Genomic DNA, 25,921 nt, shown 5'->3' on the forward strand with positions numbered 1-25,921 from the left:
CATTAAAACTAAAGCCAAAAAACCCACTTGCATCCAAATTATTTACAGTCTTCACTTTAGCGTCCCTGCTAGACTAGAGTTATTTAGTGGATTCACTAAATTTGCAGGCATTAATGAAATAACTGGAGGACTATGCCAAATCAGCTTCTACATTAGATCAAACCGCTTCTTAAATTAGAAAAGCAATCAATGCTAAAACAGCGACGTTTTTTTTTCTGATCACAAAATGATTATAATCACTTGATTTAAAGTGCCTGAAATTTATTGAGCATTGTCTCAAGTTGAGGTAAACAGCCTGCAGTTTTTGAGATGAGCTTATTGCCTTGTCAGATGTTTTACTTGTTTCAGTATAATGTATGATTTCGATGGCTAGAACAGATATGAAGTCGTAATTAGTGCATTCTGCTGTAGCCCAAAGGTTAACCTCCTAGCAAACATTACACTGATTCTGCATCATCTCCTTAATGGTGGGAGCCAATCTGAAAGCAAGAAGCCACAGTATATTGGTATATTAACAATTCAGGTATTGCCCATTATCCTACTATGAGAGGGCAGATGCCATTTGAAGATCCAGTAGAATCCTTGTGTCCTCTGCATGCATGAGACACTGAACTCCATGATTTCAGACCACAGAGATTGGAGGAAGTTTGCCTGTTTTGAAATGGAAAAAAAAATTGGGAGACTGAGTAAAAACCGGAGACATTCTACAGGTAAGCGTTAATATAAGAGGACAATTGCTAAAGTTGAACTTAATTACCTCATACTTAAGGGGATAAAAGTATCCACTACAAAGCCATTCTAGTTGTCTGGTACTTCTTATCAACAAGTGTTATGTGGTTGATGGTGTCATGTTGGCAACAGGTTTGCCCATTAGTGGACTCCTCTTGCAATCATTTAGATAGCAAGCTCATTTTGTACTCACTTGATCTGTTGTAGTTATATTCGCCCTTTACGCAAGTGTCCTGAAACTTGATGATCTGATAGGGTGCTGCTAAGTTTAATATAAACTTATTGAAGAGAGATATTCTTGAGGTAGGCTCAGTAAGTTAGGCCTGAAGTTTGTTTGTAGCTTGATAGCTAATTAACACTATTTTTTATTTCCTCAGTTCCCTTCAGTTTTGACCCCAACACTGCTGCAGGCTGGCTTACTGTTTCTGATAACTTAAACAGTGTGACAAATCGAGGCTACTCTTTCCTAGTTGAGACTCCAGAGCGTTTCACTTCTGCACCCTGCCTACTGGGTTCCAGAAGCTTCTCCAAAGGCCAGCACTCGTGGGAGGTGGATCTAGGTGGCATCCAAAACTGGCGTGTTGGTGTTACCAGGCAGCCAAATGGGAGAAGGAAGAGTTTCTATCACGACTCCAAATGTGGCTACTGGTACATTTACCACATGCAACGCATTGAGGGCGAGAAGTGCTGGGTCTCTAATTCCTCCAAGACTGAGCTGAGTTTGAGCAGGAGCTTGAAGAGAATCCGCGTGGAGCTGGACTGTGAGGAAGGAGAGTTGTCCTTTTATGATGGTGAACACAAATCTCATCTCTACACATTCCATGAGAACTTTTCAGGTGAGGTCTTCCCATACTTCTATGTGGGTAGCCTAAAGCCTGATGCACCGCCAGAATCACTAAGGATCTGCCCTGTAAGAATATCTATCCGGGAAGATCCTGTGCTTTAGCTATATTTGAGTTAACAAGAACATGGTGTGCTTATGGATAACATTCCACTTACTTGCCACCCTTCTTGAAATGTCTTATACTCCAAACCATGTGACTTTCATAATCGTGATAAGAACATATGTAATATTATGTCACAAGTATTTAATGGATTTTTTAAATCTAATGAAGTAAAAAAAATATATATATATACATTGGGCGTATGCTAAAAAAGTATGTTTCACTGTTTAAGTTTTTCTAAATAAAGCATGTGCAAAAGTTGGCTTGCTTCAGTTATTAACAAAAGGGTTGTGTATGTAAACTAGAATGTGATTGACTTTCCTCCTTGCAAAAAAGGCTGATCACAACTTATCATAGAACTGCCTCATCTTCTGTATCAGGCTGATGTTCATTGTCAAAGCTATTCACAGGAGAGGTTGCTTGTGTGGCCCACACAGAACAGTTGTATACCAATAATGTGCAGCTAGGTATGGGTTAAAATGGTTCTCTTTCTAAATTGTTTCGTGAACAAAATGAGATTGCACACAGAAGAAAACCCTTGGGGGTTAAAGGGTGGCATTGATCCCTGATGCAATACATTTTGGAGCCTTTGTGTGTTTATATGCTGTAAATTTGTCATTCCTGAAATTTGTGAGAATCCCTGGCCCCTACCTCCTGATGGGAGTATATATTTCCACCAGGTAGTAGCAAGTGTTGCATCCAAGCATATGTCTTGGCTATGTCTATTGCCCATAAACTACATTCCTGCATATCTGGCCAATTGCCCCTGTTACTACTTCATTTCTTCTCTTTGCTAATTTTGCATGGATCTTTCCTTAAGGACACCATACAGAAGAGATGCATGGGGACAATAAACCCATTTGTACACCATGGTAGCCAGAATGGGATTTGATTTTGTAAGTTCACAAGAGTCACTCCTTACTGCTCAGGAGTGCCATTTTCTGTTCTCCAGGACTTTCAAGGTTTTAATGGATTTCTTAGGTTTAATTTTTTTATTTTTACCCTCTGGTTTCTTTGTCACGATGATTAAGTATTATCTGTGTGTGAAATTAAGATAAGATCTTGAATGCTTCAAGAAATGTTCAAAACAAGTCAGGTGAAAATAACTCCAGACTTATTTCACAGAAGAAACTCCAGCTACAGCCTACATCAGTTCTACAGTTAAATGATCTTCACAGTTTTAATCCTCAACAATAAACATTCCAATCTGAACCTACTCCGATGGAGACCGGGTAGCCATGGGTACGCATATCCAGTCGAAGTGAAACACAAATATAAACATTACCACATACCTCCCCCTTTAATAAAGTATCAATACTCCGATTATTTTTCATTACCACAACGCAATTAAAATTCCAGATGTGACTATCATCTAATTTGACTGCATCTTTGAAGAGTCATCCCCCGATACACTTTGCTGAATTGTGGTGATCCTCGGAATCTCAACGGCAACTTTACTATCACTACATCACCCAGTGTTAGGGGCAAAGGCTTAGTTCCCTTACGACTGTCATATCTCTTTCTCTCACCTTCTATATGCCATGCTATCCTCCATTATTTCATTGGGCCTCATTTCATTCTTATTGTAGTCTCTCAACCAAGGAGGATCCATCACAGTATAGGGTCTGAGTTTCTTGAGTAAATCTGTATTCCTCAACTCTCCTCTTGACAACCTGCACCTATTTCTATCCATTATCTTGTACAATTTAAATGGTTTCTTTCAATATTGAACCTTTCAACCATCCCATTTGTTTCTGGATGATATAGGTAACACCTTTTATGAGAGATTCCCCTACCAACCAGAAACCACTACATTTCCCTAGAGGTCAGTTGCAACCCATTATCCATAGGCCCCATATTGCCCTCTCTCCCAACCACCTCAGATAAAAATCTGACTGCAGCAGTGTCATTGGTCACTCAGTAGTGGCCATCTGGAGCTCACATCCATGAGTACGAACAAATATTTGGAGGTGTTCCCCACATTGATGGGATCAACAATGTCCAACCCAACCACCTCCAATTGCTCTGTAGGAATTTCCCTACAGACCATGGAAGGTGTCATTACTTTCATATTTTTGTCACTCAAACTGCACTCGCTACAATATCTCACAGTTCTCTCTACCGTAATGTCCAATCTTACACATACCTGAGCCTTTCTTTTGTCGTCTGCATTCCCTAATGACCCTTGTGAGCAAGCTGTATTAAATGTTCCTTGACACCCTTGGGTGGAAGCAATTTGCTCCCTTATCAGTATACCATCACTCACTGACAACTCATCAAAAATATGCACAAAACCGACAAACATTGCTTTTTTCCCCAACTCTGATCCCCTGGTAAGACAAACTGACACATGCTTCTCTGTACCTTATCTTGCTCCATCTTCTGCTTCCATTCACTCTCTGTAACACACACCTCAACGTAACATTACACACCTTAGCTTCAGCTTCCTTCCTTCAACTTTCTTCATCTCTGGACCCAGAATTCACTGCCAGTCTTGACAAGCAATCCGCAATCTTGTTCTCAACACCAGACAAAAAAGTGGAACAAAATTGAAAATCCTGGAGTACAAATTCTAAAGGAAATGCAGTCCAGAACCTTTTTCCTAAAAACTTCTTGTAGCGGCTTATGATCTGTGCATACTCCGAATTTAACTCTCCAAAGAATCTGCTGAATTTTCCTTACCGCCCAGTACACACCACAAGGACTTCTATTTTTATGGTTGATTACCTTACTTCTGCTCCCCTTAACAACCTACGTACAAAAGCTATTGTGATCTCCTCCCGCTTCAAAGCTGCACTAAGCCCTTTTTGACTTGCGTTTGTAAGAACAGCACAAGGTATCCCTGGGACAAAGCTCTTTAAAAATTGGGCAGATGCCTACGCAGCCTTTAAATCTTGAATATCCTTGAGACACTCATCTGACCAATCAAGTTGGACACCTTTCTTGAGAAGGCTTCCAATTGCCACCGTGTGACCTGCAAAATTGGATTAATCTGGCATAAAATTCTGCCATTCCCAAAAATGTGTGAAACTCTTCCTTCTTGGAAGGCTGTCAACTGTGTTATGGCAGTAATAAGCTCAGCCTTAGGTTTCAAACCCTTTGCAAACAAATACATGTTCCAAATACATAATCTGCAACTGAACAAACTTGCACTTCCTAATCTTGAGCGGGATTCCTTTATGTAGAAATATACTAAGTACTTCCTTCACTGTGTTTACATGATCATACATGGATGAAGAAAGAATTTGACGCCTGTACTTCCCTTCAACAGATTGGTCATGAAGCTCTGAAACACAGAGACTGCAGAACAGATACCAAATGGCACCCTGTTGAAGCAGAACACATTGAAGGATGTATTGAAAGCAGTTAAGTCTTTTACATCCTCACTCAGTCTGGCCTGATGATAAGCACACGTCAAGTGTGGCGAAATACTTAGCGCTGCCCATCAACGTCACCATCTCCATTATGTTAGGTGGGGGAAACTTATTTTCAATAACCTCTATTTAGATGACGAAGATCCACAGAGCCAAATCTCGTCTGAGGACTTGGACTCTACCACCACCGGTGCCACCCATTGTACAGCTTCTACTGCCTCAATAATTCCCTCCTTCCTTAGTCTATTCAATTCAGACTCAACCACGCCATGCAGCCTCAAGGGATTGTTCCTGACCTGGCACGCAACAGGTAAGGCTTCCGCCTAGATCTTAATGCAATGATCATCCCCCTTCACACATTCCACTTTATCAGAAAACACCAGGGGAAACTCTTGCTGAAACTGGTCAGCCAAAATGTCCACTTTCATGACCTAATCCTGGAGATTCAGGTTAGGATCTATAAAATGCTTCTGGTGCGGCCAACTTAAGATGGTATCACCCTTGCCTGGGACATATACCGTGTACAATTGGCACTTGTAACACCATTGACCTCATCATTGTATACTTGCAAAAAAAATCTTCCTCATCTGCACCAATTTCATTCACTTCCTCTTTACTAGAGGAAGACTTCCAGCTCTTGGCAAAATGTTACTTCCTACCACACACTTCACAAGTTACATGTACAGTGGGACAATCTTTGGAATTCGCCAAATGATTGGGATTGCCACACCTGTAACAATGACCTTTTTGCTCATTAAAACTCTTTTTTTTTTTTCTTCTGTGGGGAGGTTGTGTATGGTATTAGTCTTACTTTTGACATCACCTTTGGATTTCTGCAAATTCTGTATGCACTGCATGGAGTGTTCCACTTGCTTAGCTATCATCAGGACTTCATTGAGAACTTGGATCATGTTTACCCACAGTTCTGCCCTAACCTTGTCACTCTTGCATTCTAACATAAATTGATTGCAAATTCTTTCCTCTGTGTTTTCCACAAAGTTGCACTGAACAGCCAATTTTCTAAGCGCTGTTACAAAGACTTCAACTGAATCACCTTTGTTGTTTTCTTTTACCAAAATAGAACTTCTGGAAATGTATGGAAACTTTGGGATAATAGTGTACGTCCAGTTTTCAGTGCAAGCTCAAATTTGTGTAATGTAATTCTCTCCCCTTTCTTACTAATTAAGTTCTCAAATAGATCTTGGCCTTCACCCCCTAACAATGTATTAACATGGAGGTTGTTTTCTCTGTCGAAAAAAAGAACCTCATAATTTTAGATAATTAATTAATACTTTTCTCCACTTTGACCACATTAGGAGAGGATCATCTGGACTAGAAAGGAAAAGGAGGTGGTGAAATATGCTGCATTTGGAAGACAAGAAATAAATGGAAAGCATAAAATAATGGAAGAATTAAAGGTGCCAACAGAAAGAAGGCAAAATGACTATCATAAAACAGGTGTAAAAAAAATAAAAACGAGCAGAAGAAACAGACTAAAGAATTAATAATAGAAGACAGAAAATTAATTACAGATCACTATAGTGTATTCAAAATCCACCTAGGAAAAAATTATATTTTTGATACCAAATATGTTACAAGTGAAATAATACTCCAGTTCAATTGTTATAGATGTCTCTTCTCTCATCAGTGCATTGTAATAGCCATATTTGTAGAAGTTCTTTTTTTTTTTTTTCCTTCTAAAGATTTCATCCAATCGGAGATGCCAAAAGTCCTTGTTTATGGCCTGATTACGACCATGGCAGAGAGGATTACTCTGTCACAAATGTGACGTATCCCGCCCACCGTATTACAAGTTTGATTAAATCCTATGGAACTTGTAATACAGTGGAAGGGATATCTGTCCCGGTTGTGACTAAGTAATCCCCTCCGCCAAGGTCGTAATCAGGCCCTTAGTTTCCTATAAGACAGTCTGGCCGGGAATGTGTAAGAGTGTCTCCGTTGGGACCCAGCTGACCAGAAATTGACTGCATGCACAGATATTATGTGCTTTAGAATGAAGAGAAGCATCGGCCGAGGTGAGCCCCTTGTAAGTTAGTCGTTCACTGTAGGGAAGAAAGTTGCCACTATAGAGAAGCTCCTTGTCTCCTGCAGAGAAAACCGAATGCTGTTCTGGGAGAACGGGGCAAGCAATGAAGCGGCTTCAGAATCACTTGGGTAGCGCAGGGTTAATGCAAGCAGTCCTGAGCAGATTTTGAGGGTGATGGCTGTGAGTTGCAAGAAGCACTTTAAAGTGAAGACTACATCCCCAGAAAGCACGTGCTCATAATTAATTCTTTAAGAGACATGGCGTAAGGGGGTCTTTGATATTGAATGATATTCCTTGGTTATTACCCAGTTGTACCATCTTCAAGTGGGAGAGCAAAAGGAGGGCTAGCAGAACCTTAAATTCCGTTTGCACTTACAAAGTTGTTCACTAATTCTCCATATTTTCAGTTTTTATTCTTTCAATCCAAAGATAAGATGGGAATTGTGTTGATTAATTATTATGATAATACATTTGACTCTCCTAAGAACATGGTGGTCTTTGCCCTTCAGAAAGAGTTAAATGTGTTCTTTAGGATGTATTGTGGCCCCCTATATATCTTGATATGGGCCAGAGATTTCAGTATTGCTGCATGTCAAATGACTGCAGGCAATGTCTGCAGTTATATGGATGAACTAGGAAATGGCCAATCATTTTCTTCATGATACGTATGGGGACTTATTGAGCGAAATGATATACATGTATGATCTGGAATTGATGGAACATAATGTCGATCTAGGAAATGGTGAAACTGACCTATCCGGGCAGGGGGGGGAGGGGTTCTCAATTATTGATCATATATCAAATTCGAAGCATGGTTTGTCGATGTTTGATTCATTTGCGGTTGTGCCTGTTTTTAGCTACTATCTACAATTACTGTTGGCCCTTAATATAGGAATTCATCATAAAGAAGGGTATCAGTTAGCGACTTATCTGGAAACAGAAGGACATAATGTTAGTTTAGGATGTGCGGCATAAGTGTAGTTGATCTGTTGGAAAAACATTTTTTACAGAGAACAAAGGGAAATTTACAGTACGGAATGTAATTGATGCCCGCTTAAAATCCTTATTGCCATCTGTAAACTTACAACTGCTATTTCATGGAATCTAAAAATTAGGTCTAAAACCAAAAATGTTAAATTGAGGTGGTTCGATCATCGTTGTTCACAAGCGAGCTAAAATCTCAAAGCCATACAGGCCTGGTACAAAAATCTGGAGGAAGTCAAAAATAAGCGTTTAATTTATAAACATGCATTGGAGTGAAGGAAATCCCAGTTGTGAGAGAGGGCATGGGAAGATTTGCAGCAGGCAGCAAAACTAAGGAACTGTACCTGGTTTTGGAAAACCGTAAATCAGCCATTTTATTTTTTTAGATATAAATGCACCTGAGATCCTGACGCAGGTGCAACCAGCTGATTGTCTTACCCACTATGGTGGGATATTTAATCCAGATAATATAGCCACAATCTCCTCACGTACAGATATGATTGTGGTGAGCCCTCTTATCCTAGATCCTATTACCCTGAATAAAGTCAGAGTAGCATTTGAGAAATGTGCTAATGGGAAGGCGCCGGGCCCAGATGGGGTCCCCGTAGATGCTTTTAAATCACAATCTGTACTCTGGGGACCCAGATAGCAGTATCAAAAGAATATATACTAGCTACGTGGGCAGAAAGTATAACTGTCCTGAGTTTTTAAAAAAGGGATTCGGGAAATGCCAGATGCTATTGACCTATCTCCCTCCTCGACTCCTCAGTTAATCTGTTAGGTAAAATACTCTTAAAAAGACTTGAGATCTTGACAACAGATAATCAAGTGCTTACAGATGCACAATTTGGTTTTGGGCCTGAAGTTGGTACTTTGGAGTAGTGTATCAATCATCACTTTATTGTGAGTAATTGTGCTGTGCTAGAGCTAAAAAGGGTCATACATTTCTGTGCTTTGCTGGTCTTAGCAGTGCACCTGACCTTGTTAATCATACCAAGTTATGGAAAGTCTTGATAGACTTGGGTGCTCCTTCAGACATAGGGTGCTCCTTCAGACATAGGGGGTCATTCTGACCCTGCCGGCGGCAGATGCCGCCGGCCTGGCGGGAACCGCCAGAAGACCGTACTGCGGTCAAAAGACCGCAGCGGTCATTCTGAGTTTCCCGCTGGGCTGGCGGCCGCCCGCCAGAAGGCCGCCCGCCCAGCGGGAAACCCCCTTCCACGAGGATGCCGGCTCCGAATGGAGCCGGCGGAGTGGAAGGGGTGCAACGGGTGCAGTTGCACCCGTCGCGATTTTCAGTGTCTGCCACGCAGACACTGAAAATCTATGTGGGGCCCTGTTCCCGCCAGCCAGGTTCTGGCGGTGAAAACCGCCAGAACCAGGCTGGCGGGAAGGGGGTCGGAATCCCCATGGCGGCGCTGCTTGCAGTGCCGCCATGGAGGATTCCCTGGGGCAGCGGGAAGCCGGCGGGAAACCGCCGGCTTCCCTTTTCTGACCGCGGCTTTACCGCGGTCATTGGCCCTGGTGGTCCGTGACCGCCAGGGTCAGAATGAGCCCCATAGTCTCCTTCTTAGTACAGCTGTATAGCCATCTGACCGCCCATGTATGTTACAGGATAAATGGCGAGTGCACCCCAGGCTTTAGAATTATGAAAGGTATTCGCCAGGGATGCGTTATTGCACCACGCTTGTTTTCACTATACAGGGAGTGCAGAATTATTAGGCAAGTTGTATTTTTGAGGATTAATTTTATTATTGAACAACAACCATGTTCTCAATGAACCCAAAAAACTCATTAATATCAAAGCTGAATATTTTTGGAAGTAGTTTTTAGTTTGTTTTTAGTTTTAGCTATGTTAGGGGGATATATGTGTGTGCAGGTGACTATTACTGTGCATAATTATTAGGCAACTTAACAAAAAAAAAATATATACCCATTTCAATTATTTATTATTACCAGTGAAACCAATATAACATCTCAACATTCACAAATATACATTTCTGACATTCAAAAACAAAACAAAAACAAATCAGCGACCAATATAGCCACCTTTCTTTGCAAGGACACTCAAAAGCCTGCCATCCATGGATTCTGTCAGTGTTTTGATCTGTTCACCATCAACATTGCGTGCAGCAGCAACCACAGCCTCCCAGACACTGTTCAGAGAGGTGTACTGTTTTCCCTCTTTGTAAATCTCACATTTGATGATGGACCACAGGTTCTCAATGGGGTTCAGATCAGGTGAACAAGGAGGCCATGTCATTAGATTTCCTTCTTTTATACCCTTTCTTGCCAGACACGCTGTGGAGTACTTGGACGCGTGTGATGGAGCATTGTCCTGCATGAAAATCATGTTTTTCTTGAAGGATGCAGACTTCTTCCTGTACCACTGCTTGAAGAAGGTGTCTTCCAGGAACTGGCAGTAGGACTGGGAGTTGAGCTTGACTCCATCCTCAACCCGAAAAGGCCCCACAAGCTCATCTTTGATGATACCAGCCCAAACCAGTACTCCACCTCCACCTTACTGGCGTCTGAGTCGGACTGGAGCTCTCTGCCCTTTACCAATCCAGCCACGGGCCCATCCATCTGGCCCATCAAGACTCACTCTCATTTCATCAGTCCATAAAACCTTAGAAAAATCAGTCTTGAGATATTTATTGGCCCAGTCTTGACGTTTCAGCTTGTGTGTCTTGTTCAGTGGTGGTCGTCTTTCAGCCTTTCTTACCTTGGCCATGTCTCTGAGTATTGCACACCTTGTGCTTTTGGGCACTCCAGTGAGGTTGCAGCTCTGAAATATGGCCAAACTGGTGGCAAGTGGCATTGTGGCAGCTGCACGCTTGACTTTTCTCAGTTCATGGGCAGTTATTTTGCGCCTTGGTTTTTCCACACGCTTCTTGCGACCCTGTTGACTATTTTGAATGAAACGCTTGATTGTTCGATGATCACGCTTCAGAAGCTTTGCAATTTTAAGAGTGCTGCATCCCTCTGCAAGATATCTCACTATTTTTGACTTTTCTGAGCCTGTCAAGTCCTTCTTTTGACCCATTTTGCCAAAGGAAAGGAAGTTGCCTAATAATTATGCACACCTGATATAGGGTGTTGATGTCATTAGACCACACCCCTTCTCATTACAGAGATGCACATCACCTAATATGCTTAATTGGTAGTAGGCTTTCGAGCCTATACAGCTTGGAGTAAGACAACATGCATAAAGAGGATGATGTGGTCAAAATACTCATTTGCCTAATAATTCTGCACTCCCTGTATATTAATGGAGTGGATGCACACTTAAAACAATTTTCTGCTGATACCCCCGAAAACAGGTATTCGTTCAGTCCCAGTCCTCCGGTACTCCGACGCAGTTTTGTTATCACGGACTGCTAAGGGCCTTCAGCGGTTAAGGGTTTATTTTTAACATTTATGGAGGACCGGAACATGCATTTAATTTTAAATAAAAGCAATGTATGTAATGTTTTGCGGTATTGGGAAGACTAAAAAGAGAACCCATTTGGTTAAAGGACAGAAACTTATAGAAGTATGCAGTTTTACGTATTTGGACCTTCACTTTTCCTAATAGGAGTGTATGGAACCCCCATTTGGAGATCAGAAATTGACATTTTTAGGATCTACAAGAGGCCATTCTTAGGTTTTCAGTGAAAATAGGCAGCAAACCTGTAAATTAAATATTACAACTTTATAAAAGTAAATGTATCAGTATTGTTACCTATGGATCAGCTTTATGGGGTTCATCGGACATTAAGCTGCTACAAACAATGGAAAGCAAAGTCCTATGTAGATTACTGGCTGTACCCTGTTCTACCCCGTCTTATACTGCACCTAAAGAATTGGCATCCTCTTTTATAGAAGATTCTATCAACAATAGTGCAAACATGGCATGGATTATGGTCTAAAACTGGTACCAGGTTTACCAGAGAAATGATTGCAGATTGTCTGGCCCCAAACTCCAAGGATAAGATTCTGTGGTTTGTGTATGTGAGTAATCTGCTAAAGTGCTTAGATGCTAAGCTTACTCTGGATGATCCAGCTAGTGCTCTGTACCAAAAAGGAAATAAGATTTTGATGGACCAAAAGGGAAGCTAGTGAGAGCATCATATCTACTCTTAGGTGCCATATTAATGGCCGTGTGCGTAACGGTGATAAAGGTTATTTATGAATTGTAACTAATGTGCAGGACAGGTTTTACCTCACTAGGCTCTGGTTAAGTACATTACATTTCATAGTAGCATTCCCACCAATGGGTGAATGGACAAAGAACTTACCGTAATGTCCATGTGATTGCCAAACCCAGCATGTAATCTTCTTTTGTACATTTTATTATATTCGGAAACGCTTTTTAAAACCGCTATTTATTGCAAATAGATTGTTTTGCTTTAAAGAGACTTTTAATTATCTATGTAAATTAAGTACTATTGAAGATTGTTTTGCAGTTACTAAATGCATTACTTATGCAATAAAATATAGGTAGGGATATATCCATTTGGAGAATTTATTCTGAGGTTGGCTAAAATAATTGCATTCAGTTTTAGTATAATTAAACCCGGTCATACGTATGGACAACTTGTATATTACTGTGTATATCTTCCTATTGTAACATAGATTGAATCTCCTGAATCTCATTTTATGATTTTACTGGAGGAAATATCTTGTTTTATAAAGTATGTATGTGTATCTTTTATGGATTTGTATCTGAATAAAGATTGATTTGATTAATTGTAAATAGGCCAAAGTGCTATTGAATTCGAAAACTAGACTTCGATCCAGACAATCTTCTAAAAGGCAGAGTGAGGCTGGGAGTGAAAACATCACACTTAAAGAAAAGGTGTGTAATATGCAGTACGTAAACCAGGAGAAAGTCATCAGACACACAAACATACACAATGTGAAGGTCTGAAGTAAACTTGTTAGCTGAAGAATAAATCCAGGGAAATGTGCAGAAGCGAGAGCTCGGAAACTAAGCAGCCCAGTGCATTGCAGTTTAAAGTTACTCACTACTACAGTACTCCTGGAAAGCATGAGTTGAAGATGCTTTAAGAAATGTTCCAAACAAGTCATATGAAAATAACTCCAGATTTATTTCACAGAAGAAACTCCAGCCACAGCCTCCATCAGTTCTACAGTTAACTTTACTTCACAGTTTCAATCCTCAACAATACACATTCCAAGCAGAAGCTACTCTGATGGAGAAAGGTCCGTCATGGAGACCGGGTAGCCATGGATACACTTACTCCGTCTGAGTAAAACACAAATACAAACATTACCACACTGTGCTTTTAACCGTTTTGGCTGATTTCATGTTGCCATGGATATTATTTTAATTAAAGGCCTGCAGCATCCGCTACAAGGATTTGCTAGTTGGGCACCTGCAGGGTTGCCAACAGACTGAAAGGGCTTTGGCATTCTAGATTTCTAAAGCATAAGAACCGCAATCAGGCCTGGATTGTGGTATTCCGCCTGTTCTCCTGTGTTCCCCTGTGTTCCCTTGCATGGCCTAGCATTGCAGTGGAGTGTCGACTCTTGAGGAGATCTGTGATGATATTGGCATAAACGGTCCACCTTTTTTTTCAGAGTTAAGACGTTGTCTGCTGTAGGTCTGAAATTATGTTACAGTATGTTACTCAAATGTGGATTAAATTACCATTTTGAGATGAGGTTTTAAGTTAACTGTTAGTTATGCATCAGTACAGGAAAGCTGCATCAGTTCTAGGGGCTTTTCTTCATTGAGCAACTCCCACCAAAGGAAACGCTTAATCAACCCTCTTCCTGGACGGTGTTCCGTTTTCAGATTCCACAGGATAGATTTTGGCCCTCGTCAGTCAGTGTCTTAGTGACTACGAACACGGATTCATATTTTAATCCCTCTCTAAAAGAACCAACATGCAGTGCACCTTTATAACATCTCCATAGTGCGTGATAAGAGATTGACAATCTGTTTTTGCCCTATATAAACACTGACCAACAATTTATATTTATTTTCTGCCTAATGTTGTGTGGAAATCCTCCGGGTCTAGGAGCAACTGATCAAACGTAGTCTACCAGCGAGCTGATGGAATCAGAGTGCCTTACAAAGTACTCCAGATGTTTCTTGTTTCTGTAGCTTTGATAGTGAAGTCATTTGAGAAATATAGTTATTGTTTTCTTTTAAACTTATTCTTACCACGTGGCCTGGAAAGGATTCGTTTATTCAATTAGTTGCTGTAGTAGAGAATAACCTTATAGTTGTGTAGGGAACGGTAGGACACCTTTTTTGAAGCAAGATTTTGCCTCCATCTTCACATCTATTGCCAGGTATGTCCTCTGAGATAAACTCACTAACTTTAGCAAAGAAAGTCCTTCCTGTGAGGTCTGCTTGCCAGCCAAAGTGTCCCTTCAGGCTAGTATGGGGGTAAATCTCATCCTATTTTAATAGGATGCCTTTGCATTGTCCACATATCATAACATAACGTTTGAAACAATTGATGTAAGATGTGTAGCAGTTGATAAGGCTTTAGACTTTGTACAACAGTCTGACAATATGACCAGAGCAAATCCATTATATTCTCCTATAACAGGCAGATTAGTGGGGCCTGGTTTAAAGTTTGGTGTTGAAAATAAAACCTTAGATTTTGGGGGGAAATACAGAATACTTGGTTATTTTTTCCTCTACTGTACACATTATTTGCTGTGATGAAATGAAAATGATAAATCCTCCTCTGCTTTTAGGCGTAAGTGCTAAGTTCAGAGCTGCTACTGTTGGCACACAGCTGGACATCCTTGTGTTGACACGCCATGTCAGAGTAGACTGATGCCACCTGTGAGCTTCCGGGGACCTATTCTTTACACCGAGAAGAGTGGTAGCACTTCTGGTTAAGGACTATACATCTTAGAAGTGCTGCAGCATCACTTATTTGCATGTCTCAAACACAGGCTTATACAATCAGGTTTGGCCTCCTGTACATTCTGGCCCAGTGGCTGGATACATGGAAACAGATTATTTGATCGTATTCCAGTTGATGGTCCATTTCCCTCACTAGGGATCTCATGAAACTTGCTATGGTGAGCCATTCAATCTTTACCAAAGACTTTCTTTTGCACTCCTAATGTTTCTGCACTTTATTCATAAAACAATAGAGCGACAAGGCAATATTTAACTCCTTTGTGCGTGTTAAGTGATTGACTGATGACTGCAGGACGAACACTATAGATAGATTGTAGCAGTGACTTGTAACACCATATGAAGACTTTAGTAATGTATCTTTAGATCATGCTTATTGTTAGAAATGGGGTTTTTGGTTGGCAGTCAGGTTACCCTCTGTCCAAGCAAAAGCCCTCACTCTAGTCAGGGTAAATCACACACTATCCAAGATTATCCTGTGCCCACCCTCTGGTAGCTTGGCACAAGCAGTCAGGCTTAACTTAGAAGGCAATGTGTAAAGTATTTGTGCAATAAATCATACAATACCACCATATAGCACCACAAAGATACACCACACAGTGTTTAGAAAAATATATAATATTTATCAGGATAATTGTAGGTCAAAAAGAATAAAGTTGCAATGGAAAATTGTAGAAATATCACAGGGAAGTTATATAAAGTGTCTTAAGTCTTTAGAATGTAACAAAAGTCTCTTTCAAGCACAAGTACCTGGTTAGGAGTGGAAAAATCTCCTCAGAGGGCCACAAGAGAAGAGGTGCGTGGAAAAAGGGTGTGTGCGTCGATTTCTCCCCAGCACACACGGACTTGCGTCGTTATTTTCCACGCGGGGAAGTCGGGCGTCGTTTTCCGGCGCGTGGACAGTCTCTTTCTGTGGATCGCGGGGATTACCAGATGTCCCGGGTCTGTGTGTGGATTCTCCTGCTTGTTCTCCGGCTGTGCGTCGACCTGCGGGGCTGCGCGTCGAATTTACGAACTCACGGCAGGCGTTGCGTCGATTTCTCCTCTAGACTTCGATCTGCGGGGCTGCACGTTGAAATTACGATCTCACGGCAGGCGTTGCGTCGATTTCTCCTCTAGAGGTCGGGCGGCGTTGTCCTTGCGAGGCCGTGCGTCGGATCTTCGATCGTCCCAAGAGCGTCGCGTCGATCAGCGTCGGTGTGCAGCGTTTTTCTCTCCGCGAAACAAGCTGTGCGTCGAAATTTTCGGCGCACGGAGCGTCCAAGTAAAAGAGAGAAGTCTTTTTGGTCCTGAGACTTCAGGGAACAGGAGGCAAGCTCTATCCAAGCCCTTGGAGAGCACTTTCACAGCCAGACAAGAGTTCAGCAAGGCAGCAGGGCAACAGCAAGGCAGCAGTCCTTTGTAGAAAGCAGACAGGTGAGTCCTTTGAGCAGCCAGGCAGTTCTTCTTGGCAGGATGTAGTTTCTGGTTCAGGGTTCTTCTCCAGCAAGTGTCTGATGAGGTAGGGCAGAGGCCCTGTTTTATACCCAAATGTGCCTTTGAAGTGGGGGAGACTTCAAAGAGTGGCTAAGAAGTGCACCAGGTCCCCTTTCAGTTTACTCCTGTCTGCCAGGGTCCCAGTAGGGGGTGTGGCAGTCCTTTGTGTGAGAGCAGGCCCTCCACCCTCCCAGCCCAGGAAGACCCATTCAAAATGCAGATGTATGCAAGTGAGGCTGAGTACCCTGTGTTTGGGGTGTGTCTGAGTGAATGCACAAGGAGCTGTCAACCAAGCCCAGCCAGACGTGGATTGTAAGGCACAGAAGGATTTATGTGCAAAGAAATGCTCACTTTCTAAAAGTGGCATTTCTAGAATAGTAATATTAAATCCGACTTCACCAGTCAGTAGGACTTTGTATTACCATTCTGGCCATACTAAATATGACCTCCCTGCTCCTTTCAGATCAGCAGCTGCCACTTCAACAGTGTATGAGGGCAGCCCTAATGTTAGCCTATGAAGGGAGCAGGCCTCTCAGTAGTGTGAAAATGAATTTAGGAGTTTTACACTACCAGGACATATAACTACACAGGTACATGTCCTTCCTTTTACCTACACAGCACCCTGCCCTAGGGGTTACCTAGGGCACACCTTAAGGGTGACTTATATGTAGAAAAAGGGGAGCTCTAGGCTTGGCAAGTACTTTTAAATGCCAAGTCGAGGTGGCAGTGAAACTGCACACACAGGCCTTGCAATGGCAGGCCTGAGACAAGGAAAAAGGGGCTACTTAAGTGGGTGGCACAACCAGTGCTGCAGGCCCACTAGTAGCATTTAATTTACCAGCCCTATGCACATAAAGTGCACCTTACTAGGGACTTATAAGTAAATTAATAGTCCAATCAGGTATGATTCTAGGTTACCGTGTTTTAAGGGAGAGAGCATATGCACTTTAGCACTGGTTAGCAGTGGTAAAGTGCGCAGAGTCTATAAACCAGCAAAAACAGTGTCCAAAAAAATGGAGGGAGGCAGGCAAAAAGTTAGGGGTGACTACCCTAAGGCTGTCAGGTCTAACATGTGTCCCCCCCAGCTGTAAGTGGGGAGAGCTACGCGACCTCCTGGGAGCTCTCATCGCTAAGGCGGAAGTACCTGGAGAGACCATCAGCATTGGCGTGGTCAACCCCTGGGCGATGTTCCACCGTAAAGTCCATCCCCTGTAGGGAAATGGACCACCTCAAGAGTTTTGGATTCTCACCCCTCATCTGCATGAGCCATCTGAGGGGCCTGTGGTCTGTCTGAACCCGGAAGTGAGTCCCAAACAGGTAGGGTCTTAGCTTCTTCAGTGCCCAGACCACAGCAAAAGCTTCTCGTTCAATAGCACTCCACCTCTGTTCCCGTGGTAATAGCCTTCTGCTAATAAAGACTACCGGTTGATCTCTGCCCTCCTCATTCAGCTGTGCTAGGACTGCCCCTATGCCATGCTCTGAAGCGTCTGTCTGCACGATAAATTCCTGGGAGTAGTCAGGGGCCATGAGTACGGGGGCCGTGCACATGGCTTCCTTCAGGGCGTCAAAGGCTTTCTGACAAGCCTCTGTCCAATTCACCAACTAGGTTGCTTCTTGGAAGTGAGTTCTGTCAAGGGTGTTACAATGGTACCATAGCCCTTGACAAATCAGCGGTAGTATCCTGTGAGGCCTAGAAAGGCTCTCACCTCCGTCTGTGTTCGGGGTGGTTGCCAGGCCTTGATAGTTTCAATCTTGGCCTGGAGTGGCTGCACCTTGCCACCACCCACTAGGTGTCCTAAGTACACCACGGAACCCTGCCCAATCTGGCACTTACGGGCCTTGATGGTCAGGCCTGCCTGTTGCAGGGCCTGAAGCACCTCCTTGAGGTGAAGCAGGTGTTCCTCCCAGCTGGAACTGTAGACAGCTATGTCATCCAGGTAGGCTGCACAGAAGGCATCCTTGCCAGCTAGGACCCCGTTAACCAACCGTTGGAAGGTAGCGGGGGCATTTTTCAACCCAAACGGCATCACCCGGAACTGGTAATGGCCATCCGGGGTTGAAAATGCGGATCTTTCCTTGGCCCCCTCAGTTAGGCCGATCTGCCAGTACCCTGAAGTAAGATCAAACGTACTCAGGAACTTGGCAGCGCCTAGCCTGTCCACGAGCTCATCAGCTCGGGGGATGGGGTGAGCATCAGTCCGTGTGACTGAGTTGAGACCCCGGTAGTCCACACAGAACCGGAGTTCTGGCTTCGCACCTGGGGCAGTAGCCTTAGGGACCAATACCACTGGGCTGGCCCAGGGACTACTGGATTTCTCAATGACCCCTAGAGTCAACATCTTGGAGACCTCCTCCTTGATGCTGGCCTTCACCTTATCCGACAACCTGTAAATTTTGTTTTTCACAGGGAGACTGTCACCGGTGTCAATATCATGAACACAGAGGTGGGTCAGCCCAGGAGTAAGGGAGAACAGGGGGGAGAACTGCTCCAACAGCTCATAACAGTCTCCTTTCTGATTTAGAGTCAGGGAGTCAGACAGAATGACCCCGCTTACTGACCCATCACCTTCTTGGGCAGAGAGGAGGTCGGGGAGAGGTTCACTCTCCTCTTCCGTTCCTTCATCTGTGACCAGAAGCATGTTGATCTCCGACCTCTCACAATGAGCTTTTAGTCGGTTCACATGGAGCACCCTTAGGGGATTCCTAGGGGTTTTGAGGTCCACTAGGTAAGTGGCCTCCCCTTTCCCCTCCTTTATTTCAAATGGGCCAGACCAGCGGTCCTGGAGAGCTCTGGGCTCTACTGGCTCCATTACCCACACTTTGTCTCCAGGTTGAAACTCTACCAGGGTGGCCTTCTGGTCATACCATTGTTTCATCACCTCTTGACTGGCCTCAAGGTTATCTTGGGCTTCTTTCCAGAAGCGGGTCATCTGGTTGCGGAGGGCCAACATATAGCTGACCACATCCTGAGGGGGTGTCTTTGGAGCTTTCTCCAATCCCTCCTGGACAATGCTTAAGGGTCCCCTGACAGGGTACCCATAGAGAAGTTCAAAGGGACTGAACCCTACCCCTCTCTGGGGGACCTCTCTGTAAGCAAAGAGAAGGCATGGTAAGAGGACGTCCCACTTACGCCTCATGGCCTCAGGGAGGCCACCAATCATGCCTTTCAGGGTCTTGTTGAATCTCTCCACAAGACCATTCGACTGGGGGTGATAGGGTGTGGTGAACTTGTAAGTTACACCACACGCATCCCACAGAGACTTCATGTATGCAGACATGAAGTTAGTGCCTCTGTCAGACACTATTTCCTTGGGGAATCCCACACGGGTAAATATCCCCATCAGGGTTCTGGCCACCACCGGTGCAGTTACTGTCCTCAGAGGGATTGCCTCTGGGTAACGGGTGGCATGGTCCACCAAAACCAGGATGAACCTGTTGCCTAAGGCAGTTTTGGGGTCCAAGGGACCAACAATGTCGATGCCCACCCTTTCAAAGGGGGTGCCAACGACAGGAAGTGGAATCAGGGGGGTTTTAACCCTTTTTCCTGCTTTACCACTGGCCTGGCAGGTAGGACAGGATCTGCAGAACTTGTCTGAGTGGGTCCTCATTTTGGGCCAATAAAAGTGGGTGACAAGCCTGTTAAAGGTCTTTCCCTGCCCCAAATGTCCTGCCAGGGGAATGTCGTGAGCCAGACCCAGTAGGAAGGTTCGGTAACATTGGGGGACCACCAGCATACGTGCTGCCCCAAAGCCCGGAACCTTAGGCTCACTGTAGAGGAGATCATTCTCCCAATATAGGTGGTGATCGCCAGAGGCGTCGCCGGCTGCCTGGTTTGAGGCTTGTTTCCTTAAACCTTCTAGAGTGGGACATTCTTTCTGCGCCTTGCAGAATTCCTCCCTGGTGGGTCCACCCTCAACTTGCCAGCCAGCAAGCTCAGGTAAGTCACCTAGGGCGGCAATGTCTTCCCCAGTTGGCTCGGAAGCCTCCTCCTCAGGAGCCCCGTCAGCCACTGTGGGAACAGCTGGGGCCGGTTTCCCGCACCCCTGGTCCCTCCTCCTGGCAGCTCTCTGGGCCATCGTTCCAGGCTCCAGATGCCCTTGACTTCCCTCTCGGTCAGCCATGGACCGTGTGGTCATGCAGACCCACTCAGGTAACCCTAACATCTCCAGGTGAGACCTGAGCTCCACTTCTTTCCAAGCAGTGTGCTCAAGGTCATTGCCTAACAGACAATCTACAGGCATGGCAGGACTCACAGCTACTTTCAGAGTACCAGAGACCCCCCCCCACTCAAAGGGAACCAGAGCCACTGGTAGGTGACTCTCGCGATTGTCAGCGACCCTGACCTGGTGGAATGTATTAGGTACTATCTGCTCTGCTGACACCAGCTGACTCTTGATAGTAGTCATACTGGCTCCTATGTCACGCAGAGCCTCCACCCTCTGCCCATCAATGGTGACCCACTGCCGGTACTTGGAAGTATTTCTGGGCATGTGGGCCTTGGGCACCATTTCTCCTTCTCCCAGGGACACTAGGGAAATCTCTACCTGCTCCCCAAAGCTAGTTGGGTCCATCTCCCCCCGAGTGCTACACTAGTCAACCCAGGTGCCTGTCCGGTAGTGGACGGTGCCCTCTTGGGGCACTGTGGATCGCCTTTGTAGTGACCATATTGGTAACACTCCATGCATTTGGGGCTAGATTTTCCTGACTTGTCAAATGTCCATGGCTTTTTCCCAAATTTGGAAAAGGAAGGGTTGCCACCCCCTCCCTGGGAATTCTTTTGGGGGCCTTTAGAGAGTTCCTTATCTGTAAGTTTATCTCCCCCCTCTTTCTTCTGTTGGGAACCCTGACCACCTTTGTGGGAGTCCCCCCCCCAGGTACCTTTTTGGACACTCTGGTGCTAACCCAGAGGTCCGCCTCCTCAGCAAGCTTCCTGGGATCAGTCAGCTTACTATCCACTAGGTGCTGGCGCAAATCTGTATAAGTAACATTAAGCATATGCTCTCTCAGGATCAAGTCATATAAACCTTTATAATCTGCTACTTTGTTGCCCCGCACCCATCCATTCAGTGCCTTACTAGAGAAATCAAAGAAATCTACCCATGTTTGTGTGGTTTGTTTGGTGCTGTCCCTGAACCTCTGACGGTATCCCTCAGGGGTCAGCCCAAACTTGGCAAGTAAAGTGGCTTTCTGGAGTGGGTATGTGTTTTGATCCGGTGGATCCAATGTGAGAAGTGTGTCCCTCCCCAATGGCGGCACATAACCGCACATAGCTACCCCCCATTGCCCTTCAGGAACCTCATGAGCCCTTAGTGCAACTTCATAAGCAGCTAACCATTTATCTATGTCATCTCCCACCACAAAACTGGGCACCACATTTTTGGGTATACGAACCTTCTTTTCTCCAGCAGGTCCTGTCTGTATGCTGCCACCATTATTGCTGGATTCAGACTGTCTTGCCTTGATCTCCAGCTCCTTGAGACTCAGTTCATGAGCCAACAATAGTTTCTTTTCAGCCAAAGCTCTTTCAGCTTCCACTTGTTTGGCTGCTCTTTCAGCTTCTGCTTGTTTGGCTGCCCTTTCAGCTTCTGCTTGAATCTGTTTGGCTGTTCTTTCAGCTTCAATCTGTTTGGCTGCTCTTTCAGCCTCAGCTTGTTTGGCTTCTCTTTCTGCCCTCCTCTCCTTCTGTTGCACCTCAATTTTCAGTTTTGCCATTTGCAATTGGAACTCCCTTTCCTCTCTCCTTTCCTCTGCAGTCAGGCTTTGCATGGAGACACTACTCCCTGGTCTGGAAGGGTGCACAATTGCAGTGGTAACACCATCCATAGATAGTGAAAATCCTTCTGAGGGGCCATTTTCTGGCTCCCCTTCCTCATCATCCTCTAAATGGGCTTCTGCCCAGGCCCTCAGCGCCACTTGAAAGTCCTCCTTTCTGGAGGCCCCTTGGGTGGGTACCCTTAATGCCCTGCAGAATCCTCTTAGTTGTTTGACCGTGTATGTATCCAACTGGACTAGGTCAAAGTCCCCTGTCTGAGACCCAGTCAGAGACATGTTGAGTGAGGATTTAGTTTTTGAAAATTGTCAGGAAAAAACGGATTTTCAAAAAGAGATAAAAACCAAGTTGACCTTCAACTGTGGGTAGGTAGTGAAATACTTAGCTACTGTATGTCACTGCACAAATACAAGTCCTATCCTCACCGCTGATCACCAATGTTAGAAATGGGGTTTTTGGTTGGCAGTCAGGTTACCCTCTGTTCAAGCAAAAGCCCTCACTCTAGTCAGGGAAAGTCACACACTATCCAAGATTATCCTGTGCCCACCCTCTGGTAGCTTGGCACGAGCAGTCAGGCTTAACTTAGAAGGCAATGTGTAAAGTATTTGTGCAATAAATCATACAATACCACCATATAGCACCACAAAGATACACCACACAGTGTTTAGAAAAATATATAATATTTATCAGGATAATTGTAGGTCAAAAAGAATAAAGTTGCAATGGAAAATTGTAGAAATATCACAGGGAAGTGATATAAAGTGTCTTAAGTCTTTAGAATGTAACAAAAGTCTCTTTCAAGCACAAGTACCTGGTTAGGAGTGGAAAAATCTCCTCAGAGGGCCACAAGAGAAGAGGTGCGTGGAAAAAGGGTGTGTGCGTCGATTTCTCCCCAGCACACACGGACTTGCGTCGTTATTTTCCACGCGGGGAAGTCGGGCGTTGTTTTCCGGCGCGTGGACAGTCTCTTTCTGTGGATCGCGGGGATTACCAGATGTCCCGGGTCTGTGCGTGGATTCTCCTGCTTGTTCTCCGGCTGTGCGTCGATCTGCGGGGCTGCGCGTTGAATTTACGAACTCACGGCAGGCGTCGCGTCGATTTCTCCTCTAGACTTCGATCTGCGGGGCTGCGCGTTGAAATTACGATCTCACGGCAGGCGTCGTGTCGATTTCTCCTCTAGAGGTCGGGCGGCGTTGTCCTTGCGAGGCCGTGCGTCGGATCTTCTATCGTCCCAAGAGCGTCGCGTCGATCAGCGTCGGTGTGCGGCGTTTTTCTCGCCGCGAAACAAGCTGTGCGTTGAAATTTTCGGCGCACGGAGCGTCCAAGTAAAAGAGAGAAGTCTTTTTGGTCCTGAGACTTCAGGGAACAGGAGGCAAGCTCTATCCAAGCCCTTGGAGAGCACTTTCACAGCCAGACAAGAGTTCAGCAAGGCAGCAGGGCAACAGCAAGGCAGCAGTCCTTTGTAGAAAGCAGACAGGTGAGTCCTTTGAGCAGCCAGGCAGTTCTTCTTGGCAGGATGTAATTTCTGGTTCAAGGTTCTTCTCCAGCAAGTGTCTGATGAGGTAGGGCAGAGGCCCTGTTTTATACCCAAATGTGCCTTTGAAGTGGGGGAGACTTCAAAGAGTGGCTAAGAAGTGCACCAGGTCCCCTTTCAGTTTACTCCTGTCTGCCAGGGGTCCCAGTAGGGGGTGTGGCAGTCCTTTGTGTGAGAGCAGGCCCTCCACCCTCCCAGCCCAGGAAGACCCATTCAAAATGCAGATGTATGCAAGTGAGGCTGAGTACCCTGTGTTTGGGGTGTGTCTGAGTGAATGCACAAGGAGCTGTCAACCAAGCCCAGCCAGACGTGGATTGTAAGGCACAGAAGGATTTAAGTGCAAAGAAATGCTCACTTTCTAAAAGTGGCATTTCTAGAATAGTAATATTAAATCCGACTTCACCAGTCAGTAGGACTTTGTATTACCATTCTGGCCATACTAAATATGACCTCCCTGCTCCTTTCAGATCAGCAGCTGCCACTTCAACAGTGTATGAGGGCAGCCCTAATGTTAGCCTATGAAGGGAGCAGGCCTCAGTAGTGTGAAAACGAATTTAGGAGTTTTACACTACCAGGACATATAACTACACAGGTACATGTCCTTCCTTTTACCTACACAGCACCCTGCCCTAGGGGTTACCTAGGGCACACCTTAAGGGTGACTTATATGTAGAAAAAGGGGAGTTCTAGGCTTGGCAAGTACTTTTAAATGCCAAGTCGAGGTGGCAGTGAAACTGCACACACAGGCCTTGCAATGGCAGGCCTGAGACAAGGAAAAAGGGGCTACTTAAGTGGGTGGCACAACCAGTGCTGCAGGCCCACTAGTAGCATTTAATTTACCAGCCCTATGCACATAAAGTGCACCTTACTAGGGACTTATAAGTAAATTAATAGTCCAATCAGGTATGATTCTAGGTTACCATGTTTTAAGGGAGAGAGCATATGCACTTTAGCACTGGTTAGCAGTGGTAAAGTGCGCAGAGTCTATAAACCAGCAAAAACAGTGTCCAAAAAAATGGAGGGAGGCAGGCAAAAAGTTAGGGGTGACTACCCTAAGGCTGTCAGGTCTAACACTTATCATGTATTCATGCTCGCAAAGGAATGACATGTTTACTTGATGCACTGTATTTATTTTCGATTGCATTATTTACAGAAACTTAAAAAATATATATATTTTCTCATTAGATTACAAAGCACTCTATATAGTATCATTCACAGCAGTATTGGATGCACGCAATGGCAAGCAGTTATAGGAGGGTTGTTGATCGTGCCCCAGGATCTAACATTGGTTTGGAATATCTGCATCACTATAAACATCAGCTGAACCGTTCTTGGACTCAACCCAGGACAGTTCAAAGGAACTGTCCCAGTCCACATAGTTGGCGTGTATTCTGATTCTGCGTACAATATGCCTATCGTCCAAGTACACCGCCATGTCAGTTAACTTTTGTCTCTCATACTCCCTCTCCTCCCCAACTAGTGATGTGTTCCCTTTCAACTCCAAAGACAAGTGTAAGGAGGGTCTAGTGCAGTGATTGCCAGCCTGTGGTCCGGGGCCCCTGGGGGTCTGCGAAGCCTCCTCAAAGGGTCCGCAACTGCTAAAAAAAAAAAATATATATATTAACAGATTAGGTCACCAGCTTTCAATTATGACTCAGTCCCCGGATTCCAAGAACTATTCAGTGGGGGGTCCCTGGGTTACAGTAATGATAAAGTGGGGTCCACAGAAGTCACAAGGTTGAGAACCACTGGTCTAGTGTAAGCAGGGTCCAGTACTTACTTTAGCATTGAATCCCATTCAGATAAATCTCTTAATTAATAATATTTCCTGGTGCTTTACCTCTGCGTCTCTCTGTGGACCTTTGCATCATTTCTTTGCTTTGTATCTTCTGGAGGTGGCTGTGGCTGTGGCCGAGCCTAATGAATTGGTATTCTCTTTTGCCAGTAAAAGCTCCAAGGCAGCAAACATGCACAGAATATTCCTTTTCTTTTTGTTAGAACCCTTAGGATACACTGGATTGTTGACTCTAAAGATAATCCCCCCAGCCTTCTCTCCCACCAGTGAAATCTCACCACTGTATACATCTTGTACCTATGCAGCTGCAAGTATGCGCTACATCTGGGGGATTCCAAAGTTTTACTCTGCAGATTCTCAGTGGAGGTAAGTATGC

General features: G+C 44.5%; 1 protein-coding gene across 2 annotated transcripts in view; it reads left to right on the forward strand.

The window, feature by feature from the left end:
• TRIM35 (tripartite motif containing 35) overlaps window positions 1-6,499 on the forward strand; it is a 134,269-nt gene extending 127,770 nt beyond the window's left edge. The window contains exon 6 of one of the 2 annotated variants that reach the window (XM_069233747.1): window positions 6,364-6,499. In XM_069233747.1, the coding sequence (XP_069089848.1) occupies window positions 6,364-6,383 (20 nt within the window). In that variant the 3' untranslated portion in view covers window positions 6,384-6,499. Of the gene's footprint in view, window positions 1-1,106; window positions 1,936-6,363 lie in introns of those variants that run through there. The other variant, XM_069233746.1, reaches the window with a different exon arrangement.
• The last annotated feature ends 19,422 nt before the right edge of the window (window positions 6,500-25,921 follow it).

The sequence above is a fragment of the Pleurodeles waltl genome, chromosome 5, assembly GCF_031143425.1.
Source record: "Pleurodeles waltl isolate 20211129_DDA chromosome 5, aPleWal1.hap1.20221129, whole genome shotgun sequence".
In the NCBI taxonomy this organism is placed as follows: domain Eukaryota; kingdom Metazoa; phylum Chordata; class Amphibia; order Caudata; family Salamandridae; genus Pleurodeles; species Pleurodeles waltl.